This window comes from Momordica charantia (genome assembly GCF_013281855.1).
Source record: "Momordica charantia cultivar OHB3-1 chromosome 3 unlocalized genomic scaffold, Mcharantia_2.0 BLBB01000003.1, whole genome shotgun sequence".
Lineage (NCBI taxonomy): Eukaryota > Viridiplantae > Streptophyta > Magnoliopsida > Cucurbitales > Cucurbitaceae > Momordica > Momordica charantia.
Genome location: NW_028275161.1, coordinates 11,785,939 through 11,808,743, shown reverse-complemented (window position 1 = coordinate 11,808,743; position 22,805 = coordinate 11,785,939). Strand labels below are relative to the sequence as shown.

Below are 22,805 nucleotides of genomic sequence, written 5' to 3'. Positions count from 1 at the left end.
AAGAGAAATCCACACTTTTTTAGCAGTATCAATACATTAAAGCATAGCTAATACATCTTCAGTAATAGTTCCTAATAACCGAGAAGTTAAAAGGCCATCATTACCGTACCATATGACTTGTTGATTTATCATTGCAACTGTTATTTCTTTGTTGATTACCTTTTTTTTTATAGCAGGTGCAGCTCCTATGTCTTCTGGATTGTCCAAATTTTCTTCTTCTACAGTTGTGCAATCTTCATACAGATGCTGTTCAAGTCCAAGATTCTTGATAAGTGGGAGCACTTGTGATTTCCACAGCAAATAGTTGGAAAAGTTCAGTTTGAATGAAACCAAACTTGGATGCTGGTGGAAAATTTGAATAGTAAGCTGTCTCTTTTGCCATGACTTTGGAGGTTGGATTTGATTCTATTAGAAGCTTTCTTTCTGTCGTAAACTCTGATACAATATTAATATTCATAGAGTTCCATCTCAAAACCAATTGACAATGACAGGAGTAGCTCATGTTTATACCTTAACATGTCCCCTCAAGATCGTGGCTATTTTGGCTCATCGATCTTGATTGAATCCCATTTTTTGACTAGATGCTCGTTTGAACTTGTTGTGCTCTGATACCATGAAAAAAACAAGACAAGAGTAGTAAGCAAATATTTTAGAGATAAATCCGTCTTGATTCAAGTTGTTGTTCTAGACATATTTTCTGCTCTTTTATAGTAAAGCACGACAGAAAGAATGGGTAAAAGGAAATAAATATTGATAGCAATGATAAGATATGATTGCTCCCCAATTTATGCAACGGTAATAAGGCGCTATATCCAAATGTTGACTTTCCAAATATTGAGAATGATGTTTGCTGTCATGGTATGAATTGAATATTATCATTGCTGTCATGGTGTGCCGTAGATTGTGGCATTGTTTGGAATGTGTTTGGCCACCTGTAGTGCTTGATTGTTGTCTAATAAACCTAAACCAGAGAAACCACATTTTTCTTGTTTTAGAATACTCAACAGTCAAACGATTGGATTCTATCATCGATCTTGTGTGAAAACATATTGAACCGAACGGTGCACACCCTACTTCTAATAATGTTATATTGAAAATGCTCCTTCTAAAAATAAGTTGAACGCACCAGGCCCAAGGTCGAGTGCACTGCATCGAAGTGTCGAGCACACTAAAATGATCCTTACGAGAAGACACTCAACAAGGGAGGCGCTGATGCTAATGAGCCTTGTTTTCCAAGGTTCAAAGGTTATTTTCCATGCATGTTTTATGTGAAAATGATCATTTTCTTCCCATAGTTTGCATAAATTGATTACATATTATTAAAAGTTGGGAAAAACATATTATTATCGCATAGAATTCAAAGTAGAACATTTTGAAGTAAAAGTATACACTTTGTGAGAAAAATACAATAAAAACTTGTGTTTTCTCAAATTGTGGGTAAGCAGCGCCAGTTTTTAATGAAACATGTTTTTGACTTAAGGGCATCAATGACATTTCTAGAGTTAACTCCTCCAGTCAAGTGACATGGTTTAGGTAAAAAATTGTTTGTTGAAACAAAATCTCATTACTTGTGCTCCACTACCCTCCTATTTTGGCGGCAGGTTGCAACTACCTCGATGCCTATAAATTGAAGAGCTTCCTCAGCATAATTCATCTCAACTTTACTGCATTTTAGTCTTAGTTTGTCGCTATAACTAGTTTGTTCTTATTTCTTTACAATTCATTTGCTTTTCGAACCTTGCTTTATTGCATTTCAATGGTTAAGTTTTGTTTTAGTTCATTTCAAGTTCCAAATCTTTTGTAATTAGTTTATTTTCATAACTACAAGCTTTCTAGCTAGTTTTATTTCACTTCAAACTCAAAATAGAAGAAGGTTACTTTAATTTTATTCAATGGCAAGAATTTCTTTTGTTTCTATGTGTATTTTTCGTACTTTCATTATTCACTAATTTAATTTTCAACCTCTCTGTGAAATATCTTAGGAAAATCCATTAAAATTTAAAAGGGGAGAAAAAGCCAAGGTAATGCCTGGCGCATTTAATGGTTAACTCCTCAACATGTTTTCTCAAGCGATTTCTTAAGTTTTGCTGCTGAGAAGTTTTGTTAAAAACTGAAGCCTTATACTGAAAGGGTTATGTTAAGTGTTTTAATATGGAGTTTAAAATGAGATGTAACTTAGACATAAACACATAAAACATGATCCCAGACATGGGTCATCTGATACATAAAAGAAGATGAGTTGGTAGTAATTTCCTAGGATTGTAATAATGCATAGCCCTATGATAGTGGTTGTCCTAGGCTCGGAAACAACCAAAAGTGGTTTCTGATAGAAGTAGAACTCAGTTTCCAGTAAAAGTCATAACACTAAGGTAGAAAGCAGATAGATTGTTTTTAAATGGAAGCTTAATATTTTCAAAGCAAAACTATTTTTTACAAATAAACTCAATTGCAATTTAAAACTTTTCATTATATTTATTTTGAATCAAAGTCCCTGTGGATACGAACTCGAAATCTCAATTTCCTATATTACTTGTTGCCATGTGCGCTTGCACGTAACTTGTTATCTATTAACATAGAGGATTCCCAATAGACATCCCTACAGCAAATCCTAACACGAGCTAAGATATAGTCTTAGATTCTGCCACACCTCTCTGCGGCACCTAGAGGAGCATTAGAATAATGTTGGGGCCTAGGCTGCCCCAACATTCCCCACCCCCCCCCCCCCTCCCTTCATATAAAAGCTACACAAAAACCTTGAAATTAGGTACGAAAGGTCTTGGATTAAAAGAGAAAAAAAAAAGTCTAACGAGGAATCTCACACAAGCTCATGGAAAAAACCCTAGCGTTCCATACTCGATTGCACCTATCCATGTCCTAACTTAGGCATCGAAGTGTACTAGACAGAGTACTACACCAGTACTAGAATTTTATGTGTAGATTAAGCTTGGGAACATGCTCGCAGAGGGACTCCGTCTGGAGGAACCTCATAACAAACAGGACAAGGAAAGATGTAACCAAAGAGGCTGCCCTACTGACGAGTTGTAGTTTGTCCCCTTCTTGACTGAAAAGGGTAAAGTTAGCATCAAAACAAAGCTTTGGCCATACCTCTTAAATTTTCTTAGAAACAATACAAATGTCTTCGCATGGTTGCACGAAGATATGTTAGGTATTGACCCTAAGGTCATGATGCACATACTAAATGTTGACACTAAGTACAAACTAGTGTGACAGAAGCAGAGGTTGGTAGATGCCAATTAGAGTGCAATGATCGTGGCAGAAGTCAAGTCGTTTCTTAGAGCCAACTTCATTCTTGAGGTGCACTACCCACAAGTACTCTCTAATGTCGTTCTTGTCAAGAAGACCAACAATGAAAGGAAAGTGTGCATCGACTTCACTAACCTGAACAAGGTCTGCCTGAAAAATAGCTTCTCGTTCCCCTCATAGACCAGCTCGTCAATGCCACGTAATAGTTTCTCTCCATAAGTGAAAAATGAGAGAAACATATGATGAATAAATTAATGTCTCTTCTCATTCTGTTGATAAAATTACAGTATCTATATAGTAGTACTACTAAATACAAAATGCATGAGAGTATGACTAAATAACAACACTAACAAACAAAGATTACACTAACTGAATTTAGTTATAACAGAAAAGATCACACAAAAATACAATTCCTAATGAGCTCGCGGCTTGGTAAATACATCCGCAATCTGTGCATGAGATGGTAAATGACTACTTTTAACTTTTTCTGCAAAACAAGATCTCGAACAGAGTAAATGTCAATTTTCACATGTTTAGTCCGTGAGTGAAGATCGGGATTAGCACTTAGATGAATCGTACTAAGATTGTCACACCAAACGATCGGGCGCTGTTGCAAGTGAATCTGTAAATCAGTAAAAAGAGACTTCAACCAAATCAACTCAGCAAAGACATGTGCCAAACTTCTGTATTCGACTTCAGTACTGGAGCGATAAATAATACTTTGTTTCTTGGATGCCCATTGAATTAGACTGCCACTAAAATACACACAAAATCCTGACGTAGACTTTATATCATCCGAATCAGACGCCCAATCTGCATCTGCAAATCCCTTAAGCAACAAATTTCTAGACTTTTTAAAAACCAATCCATGATCAAGAGTACCACTTAAGTATCGAAGGATTCTCTTTACAGTTTGCAAATATACAATTGTAGGAGAATGCATAAATTGACATACTTTGTTCACACTATAAGAAATTTCAGGTCGTGTAAGAGTAGCATATTGTAGAGCGCCTGTTGTGTCCACAAAACTGTGTTGACAACACGTGCAAGTATACACGAATCGTCGGTTGTAGTACGTAACGAGGTCGTAGCCACATGGATTTTTGGTTTATATTTTAACGATAAAAGTAGATACCAACAAATAAAAATGTACAGAGTTGAGTGTGTATATTATCTAGGAGAAATAAAATAAGGTAAGAACAAGATGACAGAAACTTGCAAAGGACTATAGTATTAAAGCTGTCAACACAAGAAAGTAGTAGCACAGAAAGCGATATCGGAGGAATAACAGATATGAAAAAGGCAGGGGAGATTTAGCATACTGTCACAAGTTATCAACATATCCTCTAGCATAGCAAACATCTATTAGTGCCCAGCTCGACTCGGTTCCCTTCCAAGACACCCCACACATGAATAAGTACAACTTCCATTGCTAAATACCTAAACAATAAACCCAAGCTATAGGCATCATTAGAGGATCTCATTCCTGAGCATTCTTATAGTTATAGAAAAGCGCTAATCACAAGCAAAACAAATCAGCACCCAAAAGCCCTTACGGGTCAATACAGAAGCTAGCATACACGAAACAGCGTCCAACAATAACGTGAAGATTTAAGAAATGAATTCAGATATGTTTAAAAATGAATGTAGTAGCTAGAGATTCGGTCTTAAGTCAGTAACAGCATGTGAACCTCCCCCAAAATGGAGTTTAGCTCATAATGGGTGAATAAAACAAAATGGAAGAAGAAGAAATACAACTCATAGCAGAAAAATGACTAAATGATAGAGAAGAAGAAGCAGACAGCTCGTTCCAACAGGCGATCTTCCCCTTTCTGGCATCAGCTCTCCTCCCGAAAATGGGTATATTCCGCTCTCTTGTCTTTTCAGCTCTCAATTTTTGTCTCTCTTGGGATCTACGTGTCTGTCGGCTAGGGCAACATTCCCTTTAAATATTGGGTCCCGTTTTTAGGGCACCCGACTGGGGATTGTACAGACATAAGTGAATCCCGTGTTTTTGAATTAACTGTACGGACATTCATGCTCTGGCATCGCTATGCTCCAGCTTTTATATGCTATGACTTGAAAATGCTTGGACTTCTCTTCTCTGGTTCAACACTTCCTTCTCTTATTATCTCTTCTTTAAAAACCTGTGCAAATGAACCACAAATACAAAAGTTTATGCTGTTTTTGCCCAAAGTTCTCAAGACTAACATACTAACATACTAATGATATTTAGCTAAGAATTTGCATTTGAACACTATTCATGCTAAGTATGACCTAAAACCAACATACTTTATCATTCTAATGCACATTTTCACCCAAATAATCAACAGAAAAACTCTCTTTTGAAGAGTTATCAGCGCCCACAGTACTACAATAAAGCCAAACATCAAAAAACTTCTCTCCTTGAAAAGCAGACAAAACACTCCCACTCACCATAGGTGAGGAAATAACATTACCTTGACTCATCTTTTTTATATAGCAAGTAAGAGATATATTTTTGTTGAGAAAGAAAAATCCCACAATTTGGTGGATATGATACTTCAACCCCCAAAAAATAGCTCATACTACCAAGATCCTTCAGAGAAAATTTTTTATGTAACAAACAAATGAGATTCTCAATAACGTCACACGAGTTGCCTGTTATAACAATGTCATCGACATAGACTAAAATATAACATCGAGTTCCATTCTGATGATAAACAAGCAAAGAAGAGTCAACTTTAGAGTTAACAAATCCAAGAGAGTGAAGAAACGTACTCAATCTGTCAAACCAAGCCCATGTGCTTGCTTCAGGCCATATAGCGCCTTTGTTAAATGACAAACCAGTCCATCTTAAGAGGGAAGTACCATACCTCTTCATTCAAAACACCATGCAAAAATGAATTATTGATATCAACCTGTCGTAGAGACCAACCATGAGATAAAGCAAGAGTCAATAGCACGCGAATTGTAGTCGGCTTAACCACTGGACTAAACGTCTCAGTGTAATCAAAATCAGCTTCTTGATGAAATCCCTCAGCAACGAGCTGAGCTTTATAGCGAGTGACGGTGCCATCAGCATGACGTTTAATCTTAAACACCCACTTACAACCTATGATATTTTTATCTAGAGGAGGAGAAACTAAAGACCATGTGTTATTTGTGAGTAAGGCATTATACTCCTATTGCATAGCTTGAACCCACTGAGGACAACGCAAAGCTTCCTTGACATTTGGTGGCTCAACTTCATTGTATTCAGTTAAGAAGACTTTAGGTTTGAAAATCCCATTCTTACTCCGAGTAACCATGGGATGTTGGTTACCACCATTTGTTGGACAAACAGATGTCGAAGCAGTTTGTGTAGTAGAAAGAATGGGAGATGGCAACGAATCTTGTGCATATGGAGAATAGACAGATGCAGGAATAGATGTTTGTAATATAGGATCCAATCAAGGTGAAATTTCAGGTGAAGATTGGGCAATATCACGTTAAACATGTGAAGTCTGATGACTTGAAGAAGGAGCTAAAGAAACATTAGAAGAGGACAAAGGAGCAGCTCCCAATGTTGAAGGTTCATTTATTAAAGGCTGAGGTGAAAGGGATGGGTGGTCTGACAAAGGAGCAAAATTGTCGGCTAATGGAATTTGTGAGACCAAAGAAAATTTATCTGTAATGGAAGAGGATAAAGACAAAAATTGGGATGTGGGAAATTTGGTTTCATCAAAAAGAACATGACGAGAAATGTATAGGCGTCGAATAGAAGATAGACATTTTTACCCTTTATTTACAGAACTATAACCAAGGAATAGACAGGGAGTAGACCTTGGCTCAATTTTGTGACAATTATAGGATCTCAAAGATGGATAACAAAGACAACCAAATATCTTTAGAAAGGAAAAGTTAGGAGTGCGGCGAAACAACTTCTCCAAGGGAGACATATGATGATGTATTAAAGTAGGAAGTCTATTAATGATATATGTGGTAGTGGAAAAGGCATTATCCCAAAATTCTATAGACAATGAAACATGCAATAAGAGTATAAGACCTATATCTACACTATGTCGATGTTTACGTTCGACTATACCATTTTGCTGAGAGGTATAGGGGCAGGTCAATCTATGTTCAATTTCGTTAGTTATAAGATATGAAGCAAAAGAACGAAATTCGCCCCCACCATCGGTTTGTAGACGAAGTATAGATTTACCAAATAGCTTTTCAACATGAGTTTTAAAAATTAGAAAAGCTTGAAAAGCCTCAGATTTGGCAGTAAGGAAGTAAATCCAAGTATACCTAGAGTAAGCATCAACAAAACTAATATAATATTGAAAGCCATTTCGATAGAGTTTGAATGAGGGACCCCATACATCGACAACAATCAATTGAAGAAAGGCAGTATATATAGTAATAGAATCAACAAAAGGCAAATTGTGGCCTTTGCCAATAGCACAAGCATGACATACAAAGTGAAACTTATTATTGGAATAAGAAATATTACATGAAGAAAGAATATGTTTCACAGTAGGAATGGCCGAATGGCTCAATCTATTATGTCATAAATCAAGAACAGAACAAGAAGGGGAATGAAGAGGAGAAAAAGAATTACATGCATGAGTTCCAAAATTTGAGATGGTGTGATATATTTGTGAGGGCATGGCTGTGGAAGAGTAGTTAGTCACATTGGAAGTCGGAGAATGAGCCTTTTCCAATTGAAACTATATAAACCATCCTTAAGCTTGCCTTGGAGAAGAATTTGGCCATTGAGATCCTTCACAAAACAATGAGAATAGTGAAATTCAAAATAGACGTTTTTATCGTTAGCAAATTGACTCACACTAATAAGATTTTTTTGTGATATTAGGGACATGAAGCAAGCTATGTAAATGAAAAATATGAGTGGAAGAGGAAGGATTTGACTATTTAAGAAAGGAAGATCCAACATTAAGAACATCCAAACTTGCACCATTACCGACCAAAACTTTGTTATCTCTAAGATACTCAAATCCAATTGTTAAATTGCCAATATCATTCGTAACATGGTTCGACGCACCAGAATCTGGGAACCACTGACTTTCCTTGTTCAATTCATGTTGTAGAGTAAAGGCATTGAAAGGAGGTTGAGAAGAACTTTGCCTTGATATTTGAGAAAACTTATTAGTATTCTGATGAGGTGAGTGAGCATACGGACCTTGAAAATTTCGCTCAAATCTAAAGTAGCAATGTGCAGTAGTGTGGCCAAAGCATCCACAAATTTGACATTGAGCCCTACCATTGTTGTTCTAGAATCATCGATTATTAAACCTCTGTCCTGAATTTTTCCCTCTTCGATTTGGATCATTGTTCACTATAGATGGCTGTTTTACTGGATTGTGAGTGCTAAGGTTTACTGAAGGCAGAGAACCATTAGGATTGATGGTAGAGTGATGTTCAATTCTATTTTCTTGATCCAGCAAAAGTGAATAAACTTTCTGTAAGGAGGGAGATGTATCTTTATCTGTAATTACAGAGACTACAGAATCATACTCATAACCTAAGCCTTGCAAAATATGTAATACATGATCCACATGCGAAATTTTGCGTCCAGCAACAGCCAAGGCATCAACCAAATTTTTAATCTTTTGAAAATACTCTTCAAGTTTCAGACCTCATTTCTTCGTTGTTTCGAGTTTGGATTTCAAATCCATCAATCGCGCCATATTTCGTGAAGAAAACCGAGCATTCAAAACTTGCCATACCTCACTAGTAGTCTTGCAGTCTAACATTTCTGATAGGAGAGAATTGGACATAGATCCTAAGAGTCATGCCGTAATCAAACTATCTTGACGAATCCAGTGAGAGTACTCAGTATTTAGAATCAGAGTCGCCATTGTATCATCTAAAGAAGGGAGGAGTTGTGACGGAATAGTTGCATCCGGATTGAAGTTTCCAGAGAAGAAAATTCTCCTCATCGAGTTTTACTGTGGTGATTTTATTCCCTGGATGAAAGAGTTTGGACGATGTCGATGAAGAAATCAAATCTGACAAAGTTTCTTCACGAGTAGTCATGTTGAGAAGAGAGAAAAAAATAGTGGTCGTTTGACCTAGGATGGCTCTGATACCATAATAGTTTCTCTCCAGAAATATGAATAATCAATTAATGTCTCTTCTCATTCTGTTGATAAAATTACAGTATCTATATAGTAGTGCTGCTAAATACACAATGCACAAGAGTAGGACTAAATAACAACACTAACAAACAAAGATTACACTAACTGAATTTAGTTATAACAGAAAGATTACACAAAAATACAATTCCTAATGAGCTCTTTTAACACCACGACATGTCTCGAAATGATCGCATTTCAGAATGCGTACTCCAGCTACAACAAGACTAAGATGTTCTGCCATCAAAGATCACATCTCGTTCATAGTCGACCGAGCACTCTACTGCTATGGATTCATGCCCTTTATCATGAAAAATGGGAAGGTCACTACCAGAGTATGGTGAATAAGATGTTTGCCAAGCATATAGGTTAGAACATGGAAGTGTGCACGGACAATATGCTCGTGAAAACCAAGAAGTCCAACCGACGTGAGGTAAACCTAGGCAAGGTGTTCGGAAAACTGAGGAAGTATAACATAAAATTGAACCCAAGCAAATGCACATTCAGCATCAGTTATGAGAATTGTATTGGCTTCATGGTCCACCAACGAGCGATAAAGAGAAACTCAATAAAATTCTTGTTGTCATGGGAATGGAATAACCAAAGAATTTGAAGCAACTTTAAAGCCTCAATATTAAGATAGCCTCGTTAAACCTCTTTGTATCCCACACCAAAACAAATGCCTCTCATTTTTTTTAAGTTTTAAGAAAATTCACTTAATATGAGTGGACGGTCAAATGCAAGAACGACTTTAAGAAACTGAAAGAGTATCATGTGGAGGTACCCATATACCTCAATGACAAATTCTTCTTGTACTTGCTCACTTCAATACAGCTGCTAACTAAGCACTGGTTAAAGAAGAGGTCGGTTGACAGGCTCTCATATACTACATAAGTACGATTGTTCATACCTAGTGATGCGGTACCTTTAGATGAAAAGTCTTGCTTGTCCTCATCACCTTGACGCGATATGTAACGCCCCGCGTTCTCTGACTCGTTTATTTTAAGAGATAAATAATGTCTTTGGATTTTTCCCTAAGTTGATAACTTTAATTCTTGGATCTTCTAACTTTGAAATTCTAATTTTTGGCTAAATTAGAATTAAGCTTAATTTCATTAGATTATGATAATTTAAGTTCTCGAACTGTGTAGGAGATTTTTAGTTAAATCTTAAATTCAGGGGGTTTTAGGATTTTCCTTCATAAATTCTACTTTTCTTTGAATTATTATTCTTGGGTCTTAGAGTTGAAGTTAATTATTTTATCTCGAATTATTGTGAGTTTTATTTTAACAACTAACGTGAGATTTCGGGTTTCTTGTTTTGGGCCGTTAGAACTATTTGAAAATAGAATTCTAATTTCCTCTAGCCCATGGGCTTTCCAATTGAATTGGGAGTTGAGCTTTTAATTTTTAAAAACTAATTAAGAGGATTCTTTAAAAAATTGGGAATGTGGGCTTTTTGGTTTAAATGTAAAGTAAATAAAACAAACAAAAGAAAAGGAGATTAAAACAAAAAAAAAAAAACAAACCCTAGGTCTTCTTCTTCTTCTTCTTCTTCTTCACCCACCCCAGCCGCCGGCCTCCCCTGGTTTTCTTTCTCTGGCGACGACCCACGGCAACAGCGGCGATCGGTGGCGCTTCTCTATCCGGCGAACCCTTAGCAGCAGCGGCCGGCGTTCTTCGAACCAGCGGCGACGGCATTTCCTTGAACAGCAGCGGCGGCTCTCAATCCCGAACGGCGGCGCGACTTGGAACTTCTTCAGCAGTCGTCGACGGCAGCAGCGGCGCGCTTTCAGCCCTTTTCTGGCGTCTCACACAGGTCTGGAACCCAAACCCGGGGCGGTTCCTGTTTTCTGCAGTGGCTGTGTCGTTTCTGCGGCGTTCCGACGGCGGCCCGTGGCCGTGCGCTCTCCGACGACCACCCACAGCCCCGATCTGTGGCCTTTACTTCCCCTCGACGACTTTAGACGCTTACCCACACCTGTCCGGAGTTTGATTCGCGGTACCCACCCCTATTTAGACTCAAGCCAGCATTACCCATCGCTTTTGACATCGGAACAGCAAGCATAAGGACATTCGAACTCAGTTTTGGATGCCCGAACCTCCTCGGCGTCGACCCACTCCCTACCCAAGAGGTTTTATGGTGAGATAGTAGGTAACGGATCATCTAAACTCACTTTCGATGCAAACTAAGTGTTTCTAACATGATTTCTAATCAAGTTTGGTTTGCTTTTGGATTTAGGAACCCTTCGGTGAACTTGGTAGCGCATTAGAACTTTGTTGTAAGTAGTTTCTTACTGGAGGGATTGGTTGTTGTGTGCTGATATGATATGGTTGTTTGTTCGTGTGTCCATGTGTGATATTTGCATGTTGCTGGTCGTTGTTATCATTTAGTAAACGTCATTGTTGATAAAACTGTTGATATATCTTGGGAAAATTATGTGGTTGTGTGAATAAATTGTAGCCAAGTAATCTTGGATGACTATGATTGAATTGTTGTTATGTTCTAATTGGTTTTCATGATGAATTTGTATACCGGTACTATAATCTGTTGTTTCGAAAGCATATTGAATACTTATGAGAAGTCGGTTGTGGTTGATGTATGCTAGGTATCTATCAGTTATATTTTGGTTAAGTTGTTGGTTGTGCCTTTTCTGTGAACAATGCCTGTTGGAGCTGTTGGATCATGTTGGACTATTTTAGATTGATTGGCTTTTACATATGATCATTTTGGTGTATCGCCTATTGGACTGTTATGAGATTGTTGATGCATGAGGCATGGCGTAGTAACAAGTAGGACTCTTGTGTGAATTTTGGGACATAACAAGGTAAGCAGCACGGGTGCAGGTGTGTGCGTTGATGTGTGTTAATAGAAATTGTTCTTGCTGATTTTACATTATAAACATGTTTCTCTTATTATTTTAATTGTTGGACAGGTTTGTGAGGTCGATGCTGTTATTGTAACTTGCGGTTATTTTATATATTGGATATGTATATGATTGGTATTCATGTTTGTTGTCTGCAACTTTAGGAACTTACTGATATTGTATGGTTGGAAGTGATTAGGATTTGTTATGTTGTGAAAAGCATGTTATGTGAAGAATGTCATAGGGTTGTTTGTTGAAGCTTTGTGTGTGCTATGCTGTGAGCAGGTTGATTGTTGTCAAACTTTGTGTTTTTAAGATCTGTGATGCATTGAAATCATACTAGTGGTTGTGTCGTGATGGGCATTGTGGTGGTTGGTGTTATTAGGGAAGTAGTACTGAAATCCTGGTTGGAGGCTAGAAATGATTTATGGAGTTATGAAAGTTACGAAGTGAATGGGTGAGTGTCAGGGCCTCGGGTATAAATGGTCGAGAGCTGATACGTCACTAATTGGGTATCGAGGCCTCGGGTATAAACGGTCGGGGGTCGATACGCCAATATTGTATAAAGATGAGTGTTGAGGCCTCGGGTATAAATGGTCAGGGGTCGATGCGAGGAGTCTTTCGAAAGGAGAACTATTGGGGCCTTGGGTACAAATGGTCAAGGGCCAATAGACGGTGAAGTCATCGGGGCCTCGGGTATAAATGGTCGAGGGCCGATGTTGCAGAGTCGGGACTCTGGGTATAAATGGTCAAGGGCTGACTCTGCTCAAAGGAGTTAACTGTGGAAGGCTAGAGTAGCTGTGATAAGCGTAGAGGTACTTGAGATGTTACGGAGACTAGAGGTTGGTAGTTAATGTGTTACTGGTTGTGGTTGTCACCGAAGTTTATAGAATGTGTCTATGTTTGAATGCATAATGTGATGAAAGGCATGATTGTGAATGTTTCATGATTTTGTTGAGCATGATGTGTGTGTGTTGATTCTTTAATAAGCATGACACGTTGTTCCTTGATAAGTATGTTGTTTATGCGTGACCCTTCAAATAAGGGCTGCTTACTGAGTACTGTGGTTGTACTCATCCCTCTTTTTCCCCTCCAGTTTGCAGGTATCGAGCTAGCTCTTAGGATGGTGATGGCGAGGAGGAGGCTTGATCGGAAAGAGCATTAGCTATGCTGTGTGCAATTAATTTCTTTTAGTTAGGATAGTTGTGGCCATTTAATGTTGTAGTTGAGTTGGTAGTGGCTAGTTTTTAGTTTTATTGTCTAAAGGATGTTGTAAGGTTGCCGATTCATTATTCTTTTAGAGCATTAATTTTGTTAGCCTCTTGAACTACGGGATTGTAATCTACTTAGGATATTTATGAATACATTTGTTTAAGTTGATCGTACTTGAATTAGCTTTTGCTTCATTGTCATTCGAGATGTTAATATTCATTTAGTGGATGGTTTATAGTTAGTAAGGTTTCCTTGAAGGGTTTGGTTAATGTGAAGTCGGTATTAAATGGTTTATCTGTATGGGATGTGAGTTTCTCTTAAAACATTAGTGTTGTTGTTCTAATTGTTCAAGCTCTCATGAGTGTTGGAAATCAGAGTAGCGCAGCAGAAGCGTGGTAGTTTTATTGCTTAGTGTTGTTGTGAAGAAAATTCTCTTGTTTATGCGAAAATTTTATGTAGGCTTAGTAACGGTCCCTGTTTGGAAATGGTGAAATTCCTGGGGCGTTACACGATAGCTTGCGCCCTACTTCGAGGCCCATAAGGTAACAGTATTGGCAAACTTCCCATTGAAGCAAGTACTACAAAAGACAAAAGAGTCGGGAACACTAACGTAGTGGGCTATATAGCCTAGCGAGTACAATATACAGTTCCGACTGAGAACCAATATGGGACAAGTAGTAGCGGAATTCATAGTAGAAATGATGCCTAACGAAGTTACAACCAACAGAGACCGCAAAAGCTTGCACCAAGGAAGCTTTCTAGAGTCCTCTTCATGGGTGGGTCTTCTTATCAAAAAGATTGTGACACGGGCATCTTGATCACTTAACTAGATGACGAGCTATTCAAATATTCATTACATTTCACTTTTTGAGCCTCAATTAGAGAAGCTGAGTATGAGGCCCTGACGGCTAGCCTGAAGGTGGCGAGAAGTCAGTGTCTGGCAAATATCACTACATAGCGATTCTTAGGTGATTGTCAACCAAGTCCTGAACGAGTACTAGGTGAAAGAGGAAAAATGACAATATACTTAGCAAAAGTAAGTAGCCTACTCGATTTGTTCCAAGAGTGGGAAATCAAGCAAATCTCTAGGTCACAGAAGTCCAACGAAGACACTCTTGCCTGATTTGCCGCACGTACGAGGCTGAACTACCACGAGTAGTCGTGGTTGATATACTCGCCCAGTCGAGAGTGCTAAACTTAGGCCTAATCGACCTTGATCAAGGCGAAACTGGAAGACCTACCTCTATGGACCCAAAAATATTCTTCTTATGGGACAGTGAAGTTTCCAGTGATTACGTTGAAAGACTATGATTCCAACGGCAAGTCACATGCTACATTCTCTGCTAAGGTCAACTGTACTAATGCATATACTCATTTTACCTTTTCCAATGTCTGACCCCCTAACAAAGCAATGTACGTCATGCGAGAGATCCACGAATGGTGTGCGGCAATTACTCAAGGGAACAGTCCATAGCAGCGAAAGTGATCAAGCAAGGCTACTATTGGACCACCCAACTCGAGGACGTTAAGCGGTTTCACCTAGATGTGCGACGATTGCCAGAGAGTTGTTGCAGTACCGAGGCGACCATCGTAACCACTCACGAACATAGCTAGCCCTTCGCCATTTTCACAATGGGAGCTCAACCTAAACATGCCCTTGCCGATCGAGAAAGTAGAAACCAAGTTCATCACAGTATCAGTCGACTACTTCACGAACTAGACTAAGACGGTGCCCCTTGCGACTATAATTGAGCAAAAGTGACCTACTTCATGTGGAGGAAAACTATGTGCCGATTTGGCATCCCCTACGCCCTGGTTCTAATAATGGGAAGGCAGTTCGACAATACAAATTTCAAGACATTTTGTTCCAACCTAGTGATCAAACATCATAATTTTTCCCCTTCTCATCCTCAAGCGAATGGGCAGGTCGAGATTGTCAATAAGATAATGGAGAAGAACTGAAGACAAAGGTGGAAGGCCTAAAAGAGGTGTAGGGCAAAGAATTGCAAAGCTTTTTATGGGCCTATTGAACGACTACATGGACATCCATAAGCAAGACACCCTTCTTCATATTGCTTGCGGCACCGAGGGTATGGTCGCAGTTGAAGTTTATCAATATTCATGGATTCCATCTCAAAACCAATTGGCAATGAGAGAAGTAACTCACTTATATTATAAACCCTTGTTAGCTCCCTTCTCTTTTCAACGTGGGATCCTAAACATGCCTCCTAAAGATGGTTGTCTCTTTTGGGTTCACCAATCTTAGACCGGATCCCATTTTTGAACCGGATGCTCCTTTGAGCTTTTGGGCTCTGATACCATATTAATATTCATGGGGTTTCATCTCAAAACCATATTTTCAATACTACTACATATTCCTACAAGGAGTAGGATATTGTTTTCTTGTATATATTATAATATTGTTTTTCCTATAAGGATTAGAATATTTGGCCTCCTATAACTACAGCCCTTTTGTTAGGGTTTTATTTGTACATAATCCAAATAAAAAAGACTTGAGCGGTTGTTGGCAATTGTGAAAAGGGTCTGTATCCCGTGGATTTCGTGAGAGTGTGAATATCTGTCGAGATACTCTCGATTTATTACTAGAACCCGCATTTTATTAGTAGAACCCGCATCTGAATGGAGGACTTGACGTAACCCATAAACCGTTGGAATGAACCAATATAAATTCTTGTGTCATTCTCTGCTTTTCCTTTTGATCTCTTATTTTTGTTGTGTGATTATGATTTCCTAGATATAATCGTGGAATAAGAAATTGTTTTGGGCATCTAACTTCCCAAAGCTTACCCACTGGCCACCATAGTGAAACTACAATGCATATACCTTAACCAGATAGTTAAACAATTGCCAATTTACACACACACACTCAAACAACACCCTTCTAATACGGCAGCGTTTTGGTGAGAGATATTAAGAAATAAAGCTAGAAATGGCAAGAGTGGGGACAAAATTGAAAAAGTGAACACAGTACACACCATCTCCCAACAGAGTGGCATATGTAATATAAATTGTGGCCATGCCTGCAACCTGAGCTATTCAACCCAATTAGGTTTCATAGAAGATAAGATGGTTAGAGAAGAAGGTCCAACTTCAGAATCCCATGGGAAGCAAGGCGGCTGGGTCACCTTCCCCTTCATCATAGGTAAAATATCTCTGCCATCTCTGTCTCATAATTTGTTGAAGAATAATAGTGGTAAATGGAAATTCAGGATGTATGAGTTGCTTGACGCTGGCCAGCGGGGGATGGCTTTCCAATTTGATGGTGTATTTGATCCAACAGTACAACATCAGCACCATTAACGCTGCTTTAATCTTAAACGTCCTTAGCGGCTGCCTCAGTGTATTTCCCATCGTCGGAGCTTTTATTGCTGACTCCTTCTTTGGCTCTTTCTCTGTCATCGTAATTTCCTCTTGCATTTCTCTTCTGGTAATTCCTTCCCTCTTTCTTGCCCAATATAGGAATCATAGCACAGTTTTTTGTACTCCTATCCCTTCGCTACTCTTGAATGTTTGATACAAAAGTCTCCCCTTTTTTCATTAATCTCTTCTTTGTCACACATTTAAGGGTGATTTGGAAGAGATTGAACTTAATACATTAAAGAACCATACATTTTTTTAGAAAAATATTTAAGAGCTTACTATTGGGCATCTCTTTATGTACTCATTGAAAAACGATTCATCCTTAAAAAAAATAGATATCTATTTTTACATTTCCTCCATTCTTTATTTTTTTAGAAAATACTTCACCTCCTCAATGAGGAAAAATCTTATTTTCTCACCATCAAGATGCAAAAACATTAAGTTTTAAAAAATAATAACGAGTTGTCACGTGTTGAATGGTGAGGAGGACAAGTATTTCTTTCTTTTTTTTATCAATTTTCAATGATAGATAAGTATAAGGTCGGTGGTCACTTATGAAACACCAAAGTGTTCTCACTGCTTGATTTTGATAAAGTAATGAAATTGGAAATTAAGCGTCAAATTGAGAGGTGGGGTATAGAGAAACTCAAACTTTATCTTGTCCTTTTAAGTGTGAAAGAATTCAAGCTTTTGATGAGACATCAATTGTTTTTAATACCACCGTTGTTGACCAATAATTTTAGGCAGTCTCGTAAGCAAGTAGTTTTTTTATTTTTATTTTTTCCTTCTTCTAAAACATAATTCAATTAAACACTTTTATGATCATGATTTTAAATTTTCACCCTACATATTATATTAAAAACAAAAATTGTAGTTTTTTTAAAAATTACCGATAACATTTAGTGTATTGCTTATACTGAGAGGAGGGCATCCTATAAAATGTTGACAACTATTTATTTTATTTTATCCCTCTTTCTTTCTACATTATTCATCTTAGTTGTAAATTTGTTTTAATGATGGTAACTCACCGATAATTATCTAAATTTTATACAAAAATTATTCCATAATTTGTCCCCGATCTCCTCTCAACTATTTAAACATAATTAAAAGAATAAAAGAAAATTATTTATTTATGTATTAATCCGTCAACATTTTTTTATTACTATTAAATTATTGACAAGTGGAAGATAATCCTGGATATTTTTTATGATTTTCAAAAAGTTAAAAGATTCTAAATTTTAATTGCAAAAACCGGCTGACGTGTTAAAATGTAAATTTGTAATTTGTGTTGGTGCAGGGCATAATTTCGCTAACACTGACAGCAACAATCAACTCGTTGAGGCCCCAAGGTGATGATCATTCCCCTTCAAAACTCCAATACGCAATCCTGTCCTTGGGCATAATCCTCGCATCCATTGGAGTCGGCGGCACGCGGTACACGTTAGCAACAGTAGGAGCGAACCAGTACGACGTCGTAAAAGATCAAAACGTCTTCTTCAACTGGTTCTTCTTTACTCTCTACGCTGCGTTTTTGGCCAGCTCCACGGCCATCGTGTATATTCAAGACAACGTGAGTTGGGGATGGGGCTTTGGCATCAGCCTTGCAGCAAATGTTATCGGGTTGGCCATTTTCTTGCTCGGAAATCGCTTTTATCGCCGTGATATGCCACGTGGAAGCCCGTTCACGGCGCTCGCTCGAGTTCTCGTCGCCACTGCTCGGAAAAGGTTGTCCCGGCTGCCGTGGCCGGCTACGAGTGATGGTTACTATTATGGTGAGGAGCATGTTGGGAAGGTGATGGATGGAGTGCCCACAAAGAGTTTAAGGTATGCCATGCTTTAATGATTATTTTTCACGTTCTTTTTTTCGTCTCACTTTTTAATTAATAATTCATTATATTTATATGAATTTTATTATTAATTGGTGAATTCGAGCCTATTTAATAGATAAGGTAGTACCTTTTGTAAGGTAGAAGTTTCAATCCCGATCCTACAAATTAAATTTAAATAGAAAAAAAATTATAATAAATTCAAGATTTCTTTTTTTCTTTTAAATCATAACTCTAAAATGTCGACCTTAAATGAATGGTGAAAGAATACGTTTTCAAAACTATATTAATAAATGGTTAATAAATTATATAAAATTCAACCAACACAAATATTGTTAGATATCCAATATATGAATTAAATTTACCAAATCCGTAAGCTTAAATTTTTGGGTTGAGTGATGGTTTCACAAATATTCGTAATCAAGACATATAATAATACCTACCAATTAGTCTTTGTCTACCCAAAAAAGTACTCATGTCTCTTACCCAAAAATTCTCAGAACTTCATCTTTGTGAGTGTTATATTTACTAATTTACTTTAAGTTTCAAGTTAAAATTAACTCATTGAAATTTTTAGACCATTTAAAAGAGGAATAATTCAATCAATTCGAACTAATCCAATATATTATATACATTATTATATTTTTTATCCTTTTAATGTAGGATCCTTAACAAAAAAAATTCGATTATAGGAGGTATCTTAAAATGTTGGAAAAGTTGAAATGGATTTCTTATATATAAAACTTATAACCGACAGCTCAAATTATTTGATCTTGTTTATATTCGGAAAAATAAATAAATAAATAATTGTTCTTTGTTTGTAGTATCATCTTTATAAAAATTCCAATAAATAAACCAGAGTATTTGGAACTTTGCGTCGTCAATAATTTAGTAATGTGAGTTGGTACGTCTACATCATTAAGTAGATCGCACCCAACTACTTTATAAAAAAATTTAAAAAAAAAATGCTTTATAATGTACATTTAGGAGCTGTCACTAGTCATGACTTTTGTGATTATTTGGAACTACCCTTAAATATATCAAATGATCCCTAATTAATCTTTTAGGTAATTCTCATTTTGATGGTTTTAAATCTAAGTTTTATCTTTAATGTATTAAAAATTTCTAGTGAAGTCCTTTGCTCTACTAAAATTTGTTTGTTTTTGTTAGCGGTGATCCACTAAAATTTGTTAATAGAAAGCTTTTATGACATTAAATTATTATTTTATTAATATATTTGGAGAGATAGACATTCTACTTGAAACATGTTACTAAGAAGAAATAGATTTGATGGGCATGGATCGAGTTCATGCGTCAATTATCATAGCATGTCCATGTATTCAGATATATTAATCAAATAATAATTTAGTGATACATCAACTTTTTGTCAACAAACTTAACAATTTTTCTTTGAAATGAAATATACCTAGTTAAGATTTTTTAATAGAGACTTTTTAAATATTAACAAGGGTCAAATTAAGATCTACTTTAAAGATCACAAATCATTTATTATATTAAAACTTATTATTATTATTAAGTTGAATTATAAAATTAGCCTTAAACTTTTGAGTATTAAGTTCTTATAGTTAAGAATCTCATTACTAGTGGAATTGTTATATAACGTTTTCTATCACACATTTTGAATTCGAATTTTTTTAGTACAACGTGTAGGAATATGGATTCGAACTCACAATTTTTTAGTCGGACATAAGTGTCTTTAACCGTTGAACTATATTCAAGTTGACAAACTCAAATTTATTTAAATAATATAACATGACCCTTAGACAACTAAATAGAAACATAATTAATAATTCAAATTTTAGACAAGCAATCAACACCTAAGTATTTTTCAAATTTAATTTTATTATAAATCAATGGCGAATGCTCAAATTACATAATTAGTAACCAAAAAGTTTAAACATTTTCACCATAAAATATATGCTATTGATTTTTCACTAACCAAAAAAGTTTACAACTTGGATCTTTGTTGGAGGTGTTTGAACCGTGCGGCTCTAATAACAGAAGGAGATGTCAATTTGGATGGCTCCATTGCCAAACCATGGAGGCTGTGCAAAGTACAAGAAGTAGAAGATTTCAAGACTCTACTTAGAATCTTCCCTCTCTGGTCAACCAGCATATTCCTCTCAGTCCCCATAGCAATCCAAGCAAGCTTAACCATCCTCCAAGCCCTAACCATGGACCGTCACCTCGGCCCAAACTTTAAAATTCCCGCAGGCTCCTTCCTCGTCGTCACCTTCATCTCCACCACCATCTTTCTAACCCTAATCGACCGATTTCTCTTCCCTCTTTGGGAGAAATTTATCGGACGGTCACCGAGATCCCTCCAGAGAATCGGGATCGGCCATGTTTTGAATACTCTTGGGATGGTTGTGTCAGCAGTGGTAGAATCAAAGAGGCTGAAGATTGCCCATGCCCACCACCTTCAAGGCCAGCCTGAGACAATAGTGCCAATGTTGTCCTTATGGCTTTTCCCACAGTTGGTTTTGGTTGGCATTGGAGAAGCTTTTCATTTTCCTGGACAAGTTGCATTGTATTATCAGGAATTTCCGACGTCGTTGCGCAGCACGGCAACGGCAATGATATCGATGGTGATCGCAGTTTCGTTCTATCTAAGCACTGCTTTGATCGATTTGCTTCATAGGGTTACGAAATGGCTACCTGATGATATTAACCAAGGAAGACTTGACAATGTTTATTGGATGATATCTGTAATTGGTGTGATTAATTTTTGCTATTATTTAGTCTGTGCTAAGTGGTACAGGTATCAAAATGTTGAACTTAGTGTGAAGGGTGGTTCTACACTTGAAAATTAAGAGCTTAAGTTTTAAATTTAACTTTCTTAAGAAAAGAACAAAAGCTTATGAATAGATATGTATTTTGTACCATAATGCAAATTGTCGCCAGATAGAATATCTCATGCATTTCAAGGATTAGATTTATGTTAATTTCTCAATTAATTTTTAGTTTTAAGTTACTTAATATATGGGAGAATATTATGATACACAAGTTAATAAATTACTAACAAACGGATTAGATTTCTTTGAAATTTTGATACTAATAAATTAAGTGTGCACTTAATTCATTTCCTAAAGTGGAGAAGGATTCAATGTAAATAGGCAATTCACTGAAAAAGATATTATCCTCTCGTGAAGTTAGTCTATGTACTTGGATTGTGTTGTTTAATTATATAACAGTATGACCTTATCGATCAACCATCATAGGTGGCTGGTTGGTCCAAAGGGCAGAGTTCAAATTTCATGATGACCACTTACATAAAGAATTAATTCCTATGTATTTGTTGGTATCAAATGTTGTAGGATTAGGTTGCTGCCCTGAAATTAGTTGGGGTTCGGATTCCCATCCACATGTTGATAAAAAAAAAAAAAAAAAAAAAACTTCCCAAATGGTTTTTCTCGCTAATTGCTCTCTGGGGCCATGCACGATGAGACTCCATTAAAGTTCTTTTAGATTATAAACAGTGGGGTCCAACAATTTATTGGTAGGTGAGTTGTAAGCCATTTGAGAGAATTTTGTGGCTTCAAATAAGAAAAAGAGTTATAGGTTTGTCTTGAAATCTTTTATCCTCCAATTTCCCCTTAAAATACAATATTTAATTTTTGAACTTTTGTGTGTTGTTGTGTGTTGATTTTAGTCCTTGAGCTCAACACAATAGTTTCATCATGGAATTACTTGTTTGACTGTGTATGCAATTGCATATTAAAACTTTCTAACAACTTTCAACAAGGTTTTAGTACCGTTGCTAGAACTATAAATCACAATCATAACATTGTTGCAGTCTCGAAACTTGAATTGAAATAGACGATATAGAGCCAAACGTATTTGTGAATGTCGATTTGAACCATCAAGAGTTAAGCATGGCGATCACACATCCAGACTCAAGGTTGATCATTTGAATTCGAGCCAGTGATATTTCATGATCTTCACTGCATGTTTTTTTGAAACTGAGTGATTTATTTAAGCTTTTAAGGATGTTAATTATGCAGAATCATTAAGAATGAATTTATCTCCAACATTCATTACAAAATAGAGCTAGAAAAGGGCTACGGTTGAACTATTGCTTTCAAATTCTATTACAGGTGTGCAACGATCTGG

General features: G+C 36.9%; 1 protein-coding gene and 1 long non-coding RNA gene across 2 annotated transcripts; both read left to right on the top strand.

The window, feature by feature from the left end:
• The first annotated feature begins 10,520 nt into the window (after positions 1 to 10,520).
• On the top strand, positions 10,521 to 13,664 carry LOC148212387 (uncharacterized). Its single transcript, XR_015789658.1, has 3 exons — positions 10,521 to 11,540; positions 11,628 to 11,667; positions 13,349 to 13,664. It is a non-coding gene; the product is annotated as an uncharacterized LOC148212387 (long non-coding RNA).
• Positions 13,665 to 16,490: 2,826 nt separating this feature from the next.
• LOC111023119 (protein NRT1/ PTR FAMILY 2.7) lies at positions 16,491 to 21,625 on the top strand. The gene is made up of 4 exons (XM_022300471.2): positions 16,491 to 16,627; positions 16,695 to 16,912; positions 18,143 to 18,669; positions 20,665 to 21,625. The coding sequence occupies exons 1-4, from the start codon at positions 16,552 to 16,554 to the stop codon at positions 21,503 to 21,505; spliced, it is 1,662 nt and encodes a 553-aa protein (XP_022156163.1). The 5' UTR covers positions 16,491 to 16,551; the 3' UTR covers positions 21,506 to 21,625.
• Positions 21,626 to 22,805: the final 1,180 nt, after the last annotated feature.

Coding starts and splice junctions, on each gene's coding strand:
- LOC111023119 (XM_022300471.2), top strand. CDS start 16,552: ATGGTTAGAGAAGAAGGTCCAACTTCAGAATCCCATGGGAAGCAAGGC. Junction 16,628..16,694: donor CACCTTCCCCTTCATCATAG/GTAAAATATCTC, acceptor ATGGAAATTCAG/GATGTATGAGTTGCTTGACG. Junction 18,670..20,664: donor GTGCCCACAAAGAGTTTAAG/GTATGCCATGCT, acceptor TCTTTGTTGGAG/GTGTTTGAACCGTGCGGCTC.